The following is a 16,220-nucleotide window of genomic DNA, read 5'->3' as shown; positions in this document are numbered from 1 at the left end:
AGGTTGATAAATTTGATTTCCATTGACAATTTGTGTGATTTTGTTGTCAGCACATTCAACTATGTAAAGAAAAAAGTATTTAATAAGAATATTTCATTCATTCAGATCTAGGATGTGTTATTTTAGTGTTCCCTTATTTTTTTGAGCAGTGTATATTGCTTTATAAGGATGAACCAAAAAATAAAATAATCATTGAATAAATGTTTATTAATGATGCCCGTTAGCAGAATCAAAACAGTGAGCGGGGATGAGACATCTATTACAAGGTTTAAAACAGCAACCAAAAATAATATCCTGTTTATAAAAAGAAGCAAATTCAACATGCCCTTTTAACATTATAAAAATCCCTCTGGCTCTAACCAAGTTTATAGGAACCATGAAAAAGGAGCAGAACATTTTTGCAGACTCACGAGGAGTAATTACAAGCAGTCATGATTACCATATTTACAAAAGCACACGTGGCTTCACAAACAGCATCCAGTCATTCAGAGTTGAACTACATGTATAACCAGGGTGGAACCAAATCCTTCACCCTGTGCTGTCTCATTCAAAAAACCAAAAAACATAACATACTGGCTCCAATGATAAGGTTAAGAAAGGCCGTGGTAAAAACGTCTTCCCCTCCAGCTTTCATACATTAGAGCTATACCACTCCAATCTGTACAAAATCTGTAACCACCGCGAAAAAAAATTCTCGCCATCAGCGAAGAACCCCCTGGATCTCCTACATGCCCCATCCGGCTCCCATGCTCATGCTGCCATTCATGCCCACGGAGCCACGGCTGCTGCCATAGTAACTGCTGCTCATCCCGCTCTGATTACCTAACAGGAGAAAGAAATATCCACATTAGGACCGATGCAGGTTTACCTTCTCCAAAACAAACTATGCAACAAATACGCATGGATGCACATCACAATGGTAAAATGTAAACAAGATAGCAGACACGTCATTGAGACATGTTGACACAGCGGCACTACTGTAGATCGCAAAATAGTGTAGAAGACATTGGCTAACAAAATGTAAACCATTTTAGCTGGCTAGCTAATCTCCGTTAAACATAGGGCGAAACAATTGTTATTTAACAGTATTTAGTCACTGCAAATCTCTTTGCCAGCAAACGTGACACCGTCTCAATAACAGGAAGGTGTCAATGTTTACATTGATGTTCTATGATGTCTCCACTTTCCTAGCGATATATTTTGGTAAGAGATGCAAATAGTGAACTGTGTAGGGCCAAGAGTTATTCTCATCTGATATGGAGTTTGAAAAATAAATAATAATAATAATAAGGCTTAATAATGTTAACTAGGGCTGTGGCGGTAATTACATTTTGTCAGCCAGAGACTGTCAAGAATTAATAGCTGGTCTCACAGTAATTGACCATTAATTAACAAAAACGTTTTTGCATCTCCTGGCTTTCACGCATAGATCTGCGTCACTGGCAGGGGGGCTAAGATTTTTGGTTTTGTTTCAAAGTCTAACAAATCCACTTAATACAGCCTACACCATCGCAAACACATTTTAGACAGGTCTAAAGAAGATGTGATCTAGTAGAACAGTATAACACTCTTGAGTTGTCCTTATGCTAGGCCTGATATGGATGTGGGCTACACTAGCTAATTTAGCAGACACAATTTGCTTAGAATTCAGTGGCATTATTTTATAGTATATAGAATACAATTGAACGTCGCTGAATAAAATAGGATATTTCCTCCAAACGATTCCCAAGAAAGTGAGCACATGCGTCCATTTTGTGTTGCGCAGTTAACAGGTCTTCCTACAGTGCATTCGGAAAGTATTCAGACCTCAACCTTTTCCACATTTTGTTACATTACAGCCTTATTCTAAAATTGATTACATTGTATTCCCTCAATCTACACACAATACCTCATAAATGACTAAGCAAAAACAGGTTTAGAACTGTGCAAATTAAAAAAATAAACTGCTCACATTTACAAAAGTATTCAGACCCTTCACTCAGTACTTTTTTGAAGCACCTTTGGCAGAAATTACATCCTCAAGTCTTCTTGGGTTTGACACTACAAGCTTGGCACACCTGTATTTGGGGAGTTTCTCCCATTCTTCTCCGCAGATCCTCAAGCTGTGTCAGGTTGGATGGGGAGCGTTGCTGCACAGCTATTTTCCGGTCTCTCCAGAGATGTTGATCGGGTTCAAGTCCAGGCTCTGGCTGGGCCACTCAAGGACACCGGGACTTGTCCCAAAGCCACTCCTGCATTGGCTGTGTGCTTTGGGTCATTGTCCTGAAACTTCGCCCCAGTCTGAAGTCCTGAGTGCTCTGGAGCAGGTTTTCATCAAGGATCTCTCTGTACTTTGCTCTGTTCATCTTTCCCTCGATCCTGACTAGTCTCCCAGTCCCTGCTGCTGAAGAACATCTCCACAGCATGATGCTGCCACTGCGCTTCACCGTAGGGATGGTGCCAGGTTTCCTCCAAATGCGACGCTTGGCATCCAGGCCCAATAGTTATATCTTGGATTCATCAGCCAGAGAATCTCATTTCTCATGGTCTGAGAGTCCTTTAGGTGCCTTTTGGCAAACTCCAAGCAGGCTGTCATGTGCCTTTTACTGAAGAATGGCTTCTGTCTGGCCACTCCACCATAAAGGCCTGATAGGTGGAGTGCTGCAGAGATGGTTGTACTTGTGGAAGGTTCTCCCATCTCCACAAAGGAACTCTGGAGCTCTGCCAGGGACCATTGGGTTCTTTGTCACCTCTCTGACCAAAGCCCTTCTCCCTCGATTACTCAGTTTGATCAGGCGGCCAGCTCTAGGAAGGGTTTCGGTGGTTCTTGGGGACCTTCAATGCAGCAGAAATTGGTTGACTTTTTCAACACAATCTTGTCTCTGAGCTCTACGGACTATTCCTTCAACCTAATGGCTTGGTTTTTTCTCAGACATGCACCATCAACTATGGACCTTATATAGACAGGTGTGAGATTCAAAATCACGTCCAATCAAATGAATTTACCACACATGGACTCCAAATAAGTTGAAGAAACATCAAGGACGATTAATGGAGTTCAATTTCGAGTCTCACAGCAAAAGGTCTTAATACTTACATAAAAAAAGGCTTATAATACATTAGCAAAAATTCCTAAAAACCTGTTTTCGCCTTGTCATTGAGAAAAATATTTAATCTAATAGAGAATAAGGCTGTAACGTAACAAAATGTGGAAAGGGGTCTGAATACTTTCCAAATGCACTGTAGGTCAACTTTTGTACTATGGGGATTGTGTCGAGGAACAGATCTGTGGATGGGTACCAAAAAACCTGAAAATAGCTGTGCCGCAACGCTCCCCATCCAACCTGACACAGTTTGAGGATCTGCAGAGAATAATAGGAGTAACACCCCAAATACAGGTGTGCCAAGCTTGTAGCGTCAAACCCAAGAAGACTCGAGGCTGTAATCATTGCCAAAGCTGATTCAACATAGTACTGAGTAAAGTGTGAATACTTGTTTTTTTCTTTCATACATTTACAAATGTTAATGGTTTGTCATTATGAGATATTGTGTGTAGATTGAGGGAATACAATGTAATCAACTTTAGAATAAAGCTGTAACGCAACAAAATGTGGGAAAAGTAAAGGGGTCTGAATGCACTGTATTCCACTGGTCAACTTATCCTTCTGTGCAAGAAATAAATGTTGCAAGTATGCTCTGGGACAGTTGTGGGACGCAATAGATCCCAAATTAATACAACCAAAACGATTAGGCTATTTCTTCACGTAAGCCAGCAATGCGCACACGGCAGTAGGCTGTAAGCAACCAAAAAGCAATCAATTAGCTGGAAAACACTTCAAAGTGACCGCAGATGCAACTATGCATGTAATGCTTTATTATAAAGGTAAAGGTTTTTATGGTGAAAATGTTCTTCCCCAACTTGAACCTCACGTACTGCGTATGTATGCCAGTCGGGCTCTACACCGGTTGTAAAGCGGATTAATGTGCTTAATTTAAGACGTTATTTGGCCACTTTAGTTTTGAAACAAACATATAGGCCTATGGACTAGACTACACGATGCATGTGACTGATTTGAAAAAAAGCACAAGGCATGAGCTGTTTGCCTTAGTACACACAGTGGGCATCATTTAAAAGTGACAATACATAATTCACAAGTGATAGTCTGATGGGTGACATAAGCCTATTCTTAATTGTGTTGTCTTTACATATGCTGCTAAATAATATGTGTGAAATTAGTTTTGATTTAGAATGGATCATTATCATGCACCTGTCAGGAACAGGGGCATGGAAAAAATATACATGTAATCTATGCACTTTAATAGCGAATGGAGGACGCTTTTCCCGTTGTTCATTTTCATACCAGCCAGGTAGGCTATACTCCTGTCTTAAAGCAAAGCAATGGGCTTAATATTAGGAAATTTGATAAATAGGCCTAGCACAGAGGCTATCAAAACTGTACTCACGCAATTGCATAGCCTATAGAAATGTTGCGCATGTTATCGAAAACATTTGCATTGATGTCAGAGTGATTAGCAGGACAATAGAGTGCCGAGTACCAGGCAGTTAACCAGTTTGTGTAGGCTACTAATGACCATCAGCAGCAGAGCTTGGAGAAGCCTAGTTACCGTGACTAAACAGTCACATGAAATTTGACTGCGGTCATGACTCGTGACCGCCGGTGTGGCAGTAATAAGGTCACCGTAACAGCCCTAGTAACAACCCTCCTGTGACAGGCAGCAGAGAGCTGACACTTACTGTAATCATTGTACCCCCCCATGCTGGACTGGCTGCTGTAACCACCCGTGTAACCAGCGCTCATCTGCTGGCTGCCTCCATAGGAAGATTGGTTGGCTGTGGAAAATAGAACTCTCAAATAAAATAACTTAACAATATGGTGTTCGTCCAATTAATGCCAAATTCTGCACAAAGAACTCTACCCCCATTGGCCCAGAATATCCACTTTTATACCTTAATCTATCCACAGCTGAAAATACTCACCTACAGCGCTCATCTGGCCACCATAGCCTCCATTACTGCCCCCTGCTGTTGAGTTGAGGAACAACTCAACATAACGGTGCTCTGATAAGGAAGAGCGAGAGGGCAGAGTTACATCAAACTTCTTAATTGGATTAAGAAGCAATGCAACTATCCAGACAGGAAGGGTAAATAAAGTAAAATCATGTAAAGGGCGATGACACATCAAATTACTGCCGACTCACGCATGTTGGCTTTATCCTTTGACATAGCTGCCACAGCATCCTCATGTGTGGCAAACTCCACATCAGCCTCTCCAGTCATCCTTCCATCTGGACCAACCTCGATGTGCACACGCACTGGGTTCAATGGCGAGAAAAACTACATGGGAGGAAATTGATACAATTAGCATTTCCAGTCAGTAATTGTTCACCTTTCCATCAGTGACCGTCAACAGATGACTGTATATTATGTAACTAGTTCTGGTGCTCACACTGTAGACATCAGTCTCTGTTGCCCGGTAAGGAAGCCCCCTCATGTGCACACAGTGTCCAGTCGTACTCTGAAAACTTGAACCACCATCGCCATAACGATCTGAACCTATAGTCATTAGGAAAGTCGACAGAGGTAGAAAGCTTACAAATTGTTTCACCTACGAAAACATTAGAAATACACAAACTCAAAATAACTCCAGTATGCTTTCTACCAGGGATTGAAACCCAAATTATTTTTCAATCGTTTCATTCTGTACAGAACCACAATTTTTCCCCCCCACTGTTCCCAACCAGCAAAATAAAGTTTTGAACCGGTTGAGCTAGCTAGCAAGCTTGTGTGCAGACCGGTACCAGAAATAAAAACATTGTATCCTTAACTTGCATTGAAGTTCGTCCAGTAATCTCAAACTAATTAAAAAATCTCTCCCCATCTTCTGAATCAAGCTTGTACAGTAGCCTATGCTTCGGAGGGGCAGTTAGCCAGCACAGGCACAAGTTTGTGTGAGAGTGAGGGCTTTGCATAGGTACTTTGTTGCATTTTGTTGAGGGACTAGAAAAAGTGTCTAAAAGGTAACATTTAGTTTTTAACTGGTTCCTACGCTTCTTTAAATAATGGTTCTGTTTCAGAACAATATGGATCACTTCCGTTCCTGGTTACGTTTCTTGTCCTTTAAAAACATTCTGGTCTTGTTCCCTGAACAGGTTCAAACCCTTGCATTCTAATATCCAATGCGTTCCTCAAGAAACATTTTAAGTTTCCCCTTCCTGCTATGTCCCATCACCACTCACCTGAGATTTCCAAAGAAGATAGAACAGAAACCAGAAAAAAAGTGTAGGAGAAGGATGGAAGGGACAAAGTACTTTATTCTCACATAGCCTTTATTCTCACCAGCCTCACCTCCGCCGTAGCCCCCACGGCGCATCCTGTCAAAGGAGCCTCCGCGGCTCATGCCATTGTAGCCACGGCCGCCACCACCACCACCACCTGGCCTGTCGTATGGGCCTGGTCTCTGCATGCCACCCATCGTTTTGCGTGGGGGATCGTAATTTGTCCGCACCTCTGCATCGCTGCTCTTGAATATCTCAATATACCTACAGGCACACAGACAAGCATTAGGCCAGGGTCCTGGACCCAAAAGGTTTAACAGCTACTGAGGAGAATACTGTACATGGAGCAAAAAAATAAATATCTGCCAGTACTAAGGACATAGGTCTGTAGCATGTTCGTCCTGTTGCTCACAGCCATGCATGTCAATCATAGTATCTATAAGCTAATTGATGCCTCTGAAACTATGTATTTTTACTGACTGAACATCGATGTCTCTTAAATGTTAGGGTTAATGATAAACATAGCCCCTGGAACAATAAAGCTATTTTGCTGTTGATGCCTTAAATAAACTAGCACTGAGAAGTCAACAAAAAAAACATAGAGAATAAAACAGAGAATTACACTTGTCAGTGTAGAAATGCCACCATTGACCCCAGACAACCAAAGCTTTCCTTGTGACTGCAGGATCCATGGTCCAAGGAAGACTGGGTCTCAGTTACACATTGTGTGACATGAGAGTCTGTGGATTAGTGCTGAGTGAAAAATTGTAACTTCTAGGGGGGGGGGGACACCATGATATCAAGGTGCATTTTTAAAAAGAGCGATGCCACATTTAAATTACATCCAAAATTAGCATATTGGATTGGTGTGTAGATCAAAAGCATGTGTTTTTATCCGACCCAGTTTAGTGAAATATTGTGAATTCTCCATCTACCAAAAGTGTTTACTGACCACCTTGAGTGGAAGTCAATCGAAAACTCAAAAAAACCAAGTCCAGGACAATCACTCAGCACTAAAGTATTTTTTGGCAAAAAATAAGCGAATCTCTGAATTCGACGAGGCTATGGTTGATGATCTCAAATGGATACATGTATGAATGTCCTTGTTGAATGTGTAGGTTCTTGACATGTGTCATTACGACAGAAGACGATTGTGGCAACAGATGAATACCATAACAAAAGCAGCTTAGCCAGCCAACCATCCATCCCCACCTGTGCCCTATTCTTTCCTTGTGTTTCTTTAGAGCCTTTTCAGCTATATCCTGTGAAGCAAACTGCACGAAGGCCTCCCCCGTACTCCTCCCCTGGAAGTCCACCGGCAATGTTATCCCATTTGGCACGATTTCCAACCCTTCAACCCAAGGACAGATAACCCCAGCGGGGGACATATTAAATGACATGCCCATTCAGTGTTGTTGCTCTTTTTCTGCTAAAACAAAATGAAAACACATCAGACACGAGAACCCTATAAAAAGAAAAGCCTTATGAACAGCGAACCAGATGGGTGTCACCATTTTGATCATTAACTTACTTTTTTTGTACTTCATTCTGGGAACATAAATGAATTAAAGGGATCCATAGAATATTCGGGATATTAAGTTATTATACCAGTTTCAGGTGATGCTACCGCTGAATGTACGACAGTCTGAATTTAAAGTAACTGCCCAGTGTTTCCAGTTATATATAACTAATTACAATATGAGTGAAATAGCCTTCCTTTATGTAAAAATAAATACATTTTGTGTTGAATGGTGTGGGCATAACAACATCAAAATTGTGTGGGTGTATACCGGTCAATAAAAATAAGTAAACAACTGATTGGCCAGCTCAGCCAGTGAGCCAATGCGACGTCTCGGCCAAAAACATATGAGGAAATCGCAAGCATTTACAAAACGGTCTGTTTGATAGACAAGTTTGAAGTGTTTTTTTTTGGAAGTGTTTTTTTAACTCATGTATGCGTTGGCCACAAAAAATGAACACAAGCTTTTAAAAGTGAGATTCTCACTGGACAGTTACTTTAAGATGAATCCAAAACAGAAGTATCCATCTTTAATCTAATCTGTCTCAGCTCTTTTTGACTATCATGGTGAAGTAGGTTTCTATCAAAGAGTTCAGATGCCAATTCAATGTCAAGAGACCTTTGAGATTAGAATTTTCCCTCAGCCAAATCTTGAACTACAGGCAGTGTATTTTCAAAGTCATGTTGATATCAACTAAGGGTGATTATCTTAAAGCATGTGTCACATGAAGCAATCGGATGCAATATATGTGGCGTGCAAAACAAGTTGCATCTGTGTTGCTCAGTGTCAGCCTGCAAAAATGGCCTGCATCTTGGTTGCATTGCATGAAATAAAAATATATCCTATTGTACTTAATGTCCAATCAGTGAGCAGAAAAACGTTTACATGACTTGTCATATCGTTCCATTCGCAACGCCGACCCAGTTGTCATGTCAACAGCTGTCAGTGCTGCTACAATCCGCAAATGACTGGCAGTCAATAAAATGCAATTTTAATAGTGAATCCAAACTGTTTTGTCCAGTTTCAAATGTAATTGTCCAACATGAACTGCACTAGCTAGCTAATCTCGTTTCCAGCTTGGTTAGCTAGCTAGCGTGGTAAAACATGGTTAGCAAATAGGCTACATTTTGGCTAGCTAGCTAAATTGAACAGCAAGCATTGTCTATATCGTTAACGTTATAATTACCAACCAGTTGGATAAACATATAATTTATGAAACCATGATGTATGACAAGATTGGATGTTGCATGCAATTTCAATTGCGTTTGTTTTGCTTAATGTGACACAGGCTTAAGAATTAATCAGAGTGGAGGGAAAAAGGGCACCAAACACACCTGAGAAGAACTGGACAATCTCCTCCTTGCTACAGCCGAAGGGAAGGCCACGCAGCCGCACAAGCCCATCCCCCTCAGTCTCTGGGCAGTTTGGACCGGTGTGCTTCATGACCCAGTCCATCTCCACATTGTTCGATTTGAATACTGAAGGAAAAAAATGAATGTGAGGATTCTTTGGCATCTAATCCTCTCCCAGAACATGATGTTGGCACAATCACCTTAACTTCTTGACGCTAGGAGGCAGAATTTTTATGTTTGGAAAAATAACGTTCCCAATGTAAACAGCCTATTTCAGGCCCAGATGCTAGAATATGCATATAATTGACAGATTAGGATAGAAAACACTCTAAAGTTTCCAAAACTGTCAAAATATTGTCTGTGAGTATAACAAAACTGATTCTGCAGGCGAAAACCTGAGGAAAGTGCCTCTTATTTTGAAAAATCCCTGTTCCATTGCATGCCTATCCTCCATTTAAAGGGATATCAACCAGATTCCCTTTCCAATGGCTTCAACATGTTGTGAACAGACTTTAGACATAGTTTCAAGCTTTTATTCTGAAAAATGAGCGAGAATGATCAAATCACGTCAGTGGATAGCCAGGTGTCCTTTGATTAGTTCTTGAGCGCGAAAGTGGTTGCTCAACATTTTCTTTCTCTATTGTATTTAATAGTTTACCGTCCGGTTGAAATATTGATTATTTATGTTAAAAACAACCTGAGGATTGATTATAAAATGTTTGACATTTTTCTACGAACTTTACGGATACTATTTGGAATTTTCGTCTGCCCTTCATGACCTGCCTGAGCTTGTGGATTTCTGAACATAACGCGCCAAACAAATAGAGGTTTTTGGATATAAAAATTATCTTTATCGACCAAAAGGAACATTTATTGTGTAACTGGGAGTCTCGTGAGTGCCAACATCATAAGATCAAAGGTAAGCGAATAATTTTATTGCTTTTCTTTCTTTTTTTCCTCTCTTTAAATGTTTTTTATCCCCCTTTCTCCCCAATTTTCGTGGTATCCAATCGCTAGTAATTACTATCTTGTCTCATCGCTACAACTCCCGTACGGGCTCGGGAGAGACGAAGGTCGAAAGCCATGCGTCCTCCGAAGCACAACCCAACCAAGCCGCACTGCTTCTTAACACAGCGCGCCTCCAACCCGGAAGCCAGCCGCACCAATGTGTCGGAGGAAACACCGTGCACCTGGCCCGCCACAGGAGTCGCTGGAGCGCGATGAGACAAGGATATCCCTACCGGCCAAACCCTCCCTAACCCGGACGACGCTAGGCCAATTGTGCGTCGCCCCACGGACTTCCCGGTCGTGGCCGGCTGCGACAGAGCCTGGGCGCGAACCCAGAGACGCTGGTGACGCAGCTAGCACTGCGATGCAGTGCCCTAGACCACTGCGCCACCCAGGAGGCCTATTTTATTGCTTTTCTGACTTTCGTGACCAATCTACATTGCTGCTAGGTGTTTGTAATGTTTTGTCTAGTGATCGATAAACTCACAAACGCTTGGATTGCTTTCGCTGTAAAGCATATTTTCAAAATCTGACACGACAGGTGGATTGACAACAAGCTAAGCTGTGTTTTGCTATATTGCACTTGTGATTTCATGAAAGCAAATATTTTTAGTATTTATTTTTTTAAATATTTTTTTATTTGGCGCTCTGCAATTCAGCGGTTGTTGATGAAAATGATCCCGCTAAAGGGATCCGTGCGCCAAGAGGTTAAAAAGACAAGTCACTATTGGAACAGGGAGACAAAACCTTATTAATACCTTCCACATATCTGTGACCCAGGGTCTCTCGGTCTTTCTTGACTGCAATCTTCAGGTCGTCCTCCGACTCCAGCTCTACGAAGGCCTCTCCGCTTGGCCTGCCCTCACGAGTGTAGGTGAAATGGATGCTTGTGCCGTTGTTTGCAACTTTACAATCTGGAATATTTTATACCAATTTAGTCACCTGTAAATAGGTCAGACTTCCTTACAGGCTCATTTTCATTTAACATTATAAGTAGCCAGGTTCTTACCAGAGAAAAATCTTGACACTTCATCCACAGCGCAAGACCAGGGAAGGCCACGAATACGCACCACAAATCCCTCTCCATCTGCCATGGTTGGTTGATGGTCGGTCAGCCCTTTGAGACAGAATCTACAAGTTACTATACAGTCATCTAGATAGGCCAATATTTAATGAAAATTACCATATTCCAGATGACCATGTAGTTAAAGGTTGTAGCTAAATATAAATTGGCCAGCTGGCAAGAGTGCCAGACTTTGTTCTCCTTAGTAGTCTGTGGTTCAGCAAACGGGTCAGGACTGCACCATCTGGGTAGCCAAAAGGCCGGCAGATGGTGATACACAACATCCCGAACTAGCATTAGACACTGTAGCATGGTGGTGGAAAGAAAGTATGCATTGTCTCCCCTATGTTTTCCCGCCTTCTCACCATTATATCGAGTTAATGAGGAAATCGACAGCTTTCAAATTACATTTTATTTGTCACATACACGTTTAGCATATGTTATCGCGGGTGTTGCGAAATGCTTGTATTTGCAGCCTGAATGGAGAATGTTTTATGTACGAACCGGTCCACTGGGGATAATAGCCGGTTGTATACATTACCTTTGGATGATAAGATAAAACGACTCAATATCGCCACCTGCCGGGATTTGGCTTTTAGATGTAAAGCCAGCGCGCATCACTCAATATCTTCAAAGCAGAACTCGAGAAACGCAGAATCTGAATCAATTTAAATTTGGGAAAGACTAGGTACTACGTTAAGAAAATGAAACAATTTATTCAACACTTTCATCAATGGCATAGCCATTTGAGTTGCTAACTAAACAGTAACATTTCATTATTTTAATGGGCTGGCCTAAAAAAAAACAGCAACTAGGCGGCTCGCGAACATTTTAATGAATGAGTATAGTTAGGGAGTTAATATTACCAGTTGTTAGGCTCTGATATTATTCTCTTGGACGCATGTTATCTAAACTATAAAGTATGTAAGTGCCTGAATCATAATTTACGAAACCAGCAACAATAGTTTGCAATCATTCTTAACTAGTCTTAAACACGTTACTGGCTAGTTAGACAAAGCATGCTATCGGCACGCAGACAAACACGTCGCAGGCCTCAAGGGTTATCCAGTAATCGACGTCAGTCTACAATTAGAAAACTCAAGTATAAATACTTGAATCATGAATAATTACAAATGCATTAACTTAGCCAACCTTTCATGTTTAATATAATGCAACCAAAATGAAAATACCTTGATTTCTCTTTTCTGATTAAGTGGGTGTTCGGCGATAGCTGCTGTCTTGACTTGCGTTCCACTTCTGCACCAGAGCGCATGCGACGTCCACCACCGGAAACGCAAAGCCTTCTTCTTTTTTTGGGTTGGCATCCAATATTTTGCATTACCGCCCCCAGCTGGACTATAATACAAATCCATCATACATTGTGATTCAAAAGGGGAAAAGGAGAAAAAAATAACAATTACACAAAAATACACCCTTCCAACTAACCCTACACTCATTCCACTACCTTGACCTTATCTGCTCCTGCGCCATGCCAATGGCCTGGGAGGACTGGACACCAACACTCAACACACCCTGTAACTCTTCTGAAGTCAAATCTCGAATACCAAAATACTTCTCTGCAGCTGCCAGAGATCTACATTCCATTTCTGAGGTACAGTTGATAACCATTGCCATGAACGCTAAGAAGCCAACCTTATTGAAGTATATATCACTCATTGGCCTATCCCTCTGTGCTGGCACAGATCTACTATTCACATGGATCCTCTCATGATCCCTCACACTTGACCCATCCTCCTCTACTTTCTTCACTGCCTCAGTATACGACACCTTCTGCACAACTACTCTAGCCACCTCAACCTGCCTCTCTCGCACCGGACACTTCCGATCCCCAGCAACATGGGCACCCCTTCAGCTGACAAGCACAACTTTATCCACTGAAACTACACAATCCTCTATCCCATGCCCTCCTACGCACTTCCCTCATCTAGGAATCTCCCTCCTACGAACTGCTGCAGACATGACCATAAACGTTGCACCTGAAACAGCTCAGTAGACTCTGCACAAAAGCTCTAACAGGATAACTGATATATCCTAACACGACGTTGTCAGGTAAAGGCTGACTCAAAAGGACTGTCAGTGCCTCCTCAGTTTCACCACACTCACCACCGGGTCTGCGTTACACCAAAAGGAAAGCAATCTTCAACTTCAATTGCTTAATTTCCCCACTCAACTGCACCCAACTCCTTTCCCACCCACCCAGAAACCACAAATGGATCCGCCAAAAGGCAAGGATCCACTTTCTTCAAAATTCTCACTCCTACTTGACCAGATTGTTCTTTATCATGCCCATTGATGGCAGGCATCGGGTTCCGAGCTCTTCACCACACATTCCACCTGACTTAACTCGCCCTCATTCACTTTCATTTCACCTCCAGAACTCGGTCTGGCGCACTAGTCACTCTGTTGGCGCTTGACACCAATCTTCCCTCGACACCCAATCTCCATTTTTATCTATCTCAAATTCAAATCCAAACTCTGCTTTCCTCATTCTCTTCAACATCTTCTTCCCAACTCCATCTCATAATCATCCTGCTCACCCCGGAAACATGTCTTCTCTGGGCGCCGACATTTTGAGAGCATGAGCAGTGGCCACACAGAAAAAAAAGTATTCTCAAATTCCTCTCCTCACTACTTAGTTAAACGCGGAAGAGCGTTGAATAGCCTATGCAAACCATTTAATTGGGGTTTCCACTAGATAGCGTAGCCAAGGTCAAACTTGGCTAGGCTCTATCGTAAAAACGTATGTAAACAAAAATGTGCTATTTGGTCTTAATTTAAGGTTAGGGTTTACGCATAAGGTTGAGTGTGGTTAAGGTTAGGGTTAAAGTTTAGTTTAAAATCAAATTTTAAGAAGATAAATAGTAGTAATAGACAGGGTTTATTACTTTGTGGCTATGGTAACTACCAACCCAAAGATTGTGCTGTATCGCCTTAGTGGAAACCAAGACTGTTCTTAGGGCAGGTCTGCCGGTTTCAACCAGCAGAAGTGACTTTTCGTACCAGGTTAGGAGGAGCTGGTTCTAGCCTTTTAGGGGCCCTAAGTGAGATTTGGTTGGGGAGCCCCCCCACCTCTCTGAAAAACATGATCACATGTTGACTGAATTGCTCATCGCAAAGTTTTAACCAAGACTTTGAACAAAACTTTTTAAATATCTGGTGTGAATACCCATTGTTGTCTTAGTTAGCATTTACAGGTAAATATTACAAGTTGAAATGTCTTTCCTACCCTACCGGCTACCGATGTAGTTCTATTCTGTAAGCTGCTCCATGCAACAACCAGTTGAGATCTGCTAGCTTTTGTGGCCTTATTCTGCAGAAATTTACAAGGCGTTATACGTGCCTATATCTAGATGTAATATTCAACTAACAACTGATAAGGCAATGCCGCAATTGAGTGATTATTGGAAGAATCAAACCATTCATGCAACGAGAACTGGAAGCACCAACTGCTAGGGGAGCAACCTGGTCTCAGAGCATTTCGTATTATTCTGTACGTAAGTCCGAGCCACTCTATTTAGTAATATGCAGTATGTTACGTTTCGTCTGGTTACACAAGACAGATGATTACTTAAGGCAAAAAACAAAAGGAGGATGGTTGGTCGGTGTATAACGCATACATCTAGCAACCCAAAGGTTGCGAGTTTGAATCTCATCACTGACAACTATAGAATTTTAGATAATTAGCAACTTTTTAACTACTTATAACTTTGTAGCTACTTTGCAACAACTTAGCATGTTAGCTAACCCTTCTCCGAACCGTAACTTGAACCCTTTTAGCTAACCCTAACACTTTAGCCTAACTCTGTCCCACCCTGATTTGTTTCACATGTCTTGTGCCTGTCTCCACCCCCCACCAGGTGTCTACCATTTTTCCCCATTATCTCCTGTTTATCTATACCTGTGTTTTCTGTTTGTCTGTTGCCAGTTCATCTTGTCTTGTCAGGTTGTACCAGCGTGTTTACCGGTTTCCTGTTCTCAAGTTTTGCTTCTGGTCTTCCCGGTTCTGACCTTTCTGCCTGTCCTGACCCTGCCTGCCGTCCTGTACCTGCCTGACTCTGATCTGGTTATGAACCTTTGCCTGCCCCCTGTGTTATAATGAATATCTGAGATTTGAACTATCCGCATCTGGGTCTTACCCTGAGCCGTGATAAACTCATAAACTTCACCCTAACCCCTAGCCTAGCTAGCGTTAGTGCAATGACTAGCCTAGCGTTAGTGCAATGACTGGAAGTCTATGGTATCTACTAGCATGCTAGCAGTTACCATAGACATCCACTCATTGCACTAACGCTAGTTAGCAACTTCCTTGAAACTGCATACAGAGACATAAAAATGGTATCGACAAGTTCATCTGACTCTGGGGAAGTAGATTGCCAAAATCCTGAAATATCCCTTTAAGCAATTTTAGCAGCACCAAATCACAACATCCAACCTCTTACCTTCCATTCCATCCCCTAGACTACACTAACTAGTCACTCCACATAAGCTTCAAATCAACCTTCTTTTTCTGTGGAGTTTAACGGCAGTTGGCATCCAACATGTTTGTCATGGATCCCCCGGTACTGCTGCTCATTCCGTTCACCAGCTCCGGAGGTCTAGGTCACCGGCCTTCTAGGCGTCACTGAACTGGATTCATTACCACCAGCCCCGGACTGTCTTGTCTCATTACGCACACCTGGTTTCCATTCCCCCTGATTAGTATGTGTATATATGTGCCCTCTGTTCTCCATTGTCCTTGTCGGTTATTGTTACCATGTCCGTTGGCCCTGTGAGTACCTGTGCTATTGTATCGGCGTCCATGATACGTGTTATTGTGCACTTGTTTTACGGGTCTCGTCCCCGTGTATTCTTTAAAGTTTTACACCTCGCTCTTTTGTTTTGGTGGAGAAAATAAAACCCCCTATTACGTATTCCTGCTCTTTTCTCCAATCATTAGACAACGTGACAGAATAACCGACCTCCAAAAATAGAGACAGCAGA

The 16,220-nt window shown here is 42.0% G+C and overlaps 1 protein-coding gene across 5 annotated transcripts; it reads right to left on the bottom strand.

The window, feature by feature from the left end:
* Positions 1-186: 186 nt before the first annotated feature.
* Positions 187-12,575, bottom strand: LOC139583089 (heterogeneous nuclear ribonucleoprotein H-like). 5 transcript variants are annotated; one of them, XM_071413848.1, is made up of 11 exons: positions 12,410-12,575; positions 11,166-11,273; positions 10,915-11,070; positions 9,131-9,274; positions 7,489-7,627; positions 6,338-6,540; positions 5,448-5,554; positions 5,200-5,335; positions 4,979-5,059; positions 4,732-4,831; positions 187-822 (listed from the first exon to the last, which is right to left on the bottom strand). In XM_071413848.1, the coding sequence occupies exons 2-11, from the start codon at positions 11,248-11,250 to the stop codon at positions 819-821; spliced, it is 1,155 nt and encodes a 384-aa protein (XP_071269949.1). In that variant the 5' UTR covers positions 11,251-11,273; positions 12,410-12,575; the 3' UTR covers positions 187-818. The 5 variants fall into 5 exon arrangements, with proteins under 5 accessions (XP_071269949.1, XP_071269934.1, XP_071269940.1 ...); XM_071413833.1 differs by having other exon boundaries at positions 4,736-4,831; XM_071413839.1 differs by having other exon boundaries at positions 4,736-4,831; positions 6,347-6,540.
* Positions 12,576-16,220: the final 3,645 nt, after the last annotated feature.

The sequence above is a fragment of the Salvelinus alpinus genome, chromosome 1, assembly GCF_045679555.1.
Source record: "Salvelinus alpinus chromosome 1, SLU_Salpinus.1, whole genome shotgun sequence".
NCBI lineage: Eukaryota > Metazoa > Chordata > Actinopteri > Salmoniformes > Salmonidae > Salvelinus > Salvelinus alpinus.
The sequence above is the reverse complement of the archived record's forward strand: the minus strand, read 5'-3'. Positions and strand labels throughout refer to the sequence as shown.

Bases quoted from the DNA above. Each gene is read 5' to 3' on its own strand.
- LOC139583089 (XM_071413833.1), bottom strand. From the start codon at position 11,250: ATGGCAGATGGAGAGGGATTTGTGGTGCGTATTCGTGGCCTTCCCTGG. The intron at 9,275-10,914 runs GTATTAATAAGG...TTTTTCCTTCAG, and splicing joins GGGTCACAGATATGTGGAAG to TATTCAAATCGAACAATGTG. The intron at 5,336-5,447 runs GTGAGCACCAGA...CCTCCCATGTAG, and splicing joins CAGAGACTGATGTCTACAGT to TTTTTCTCGCCATTGAACCC.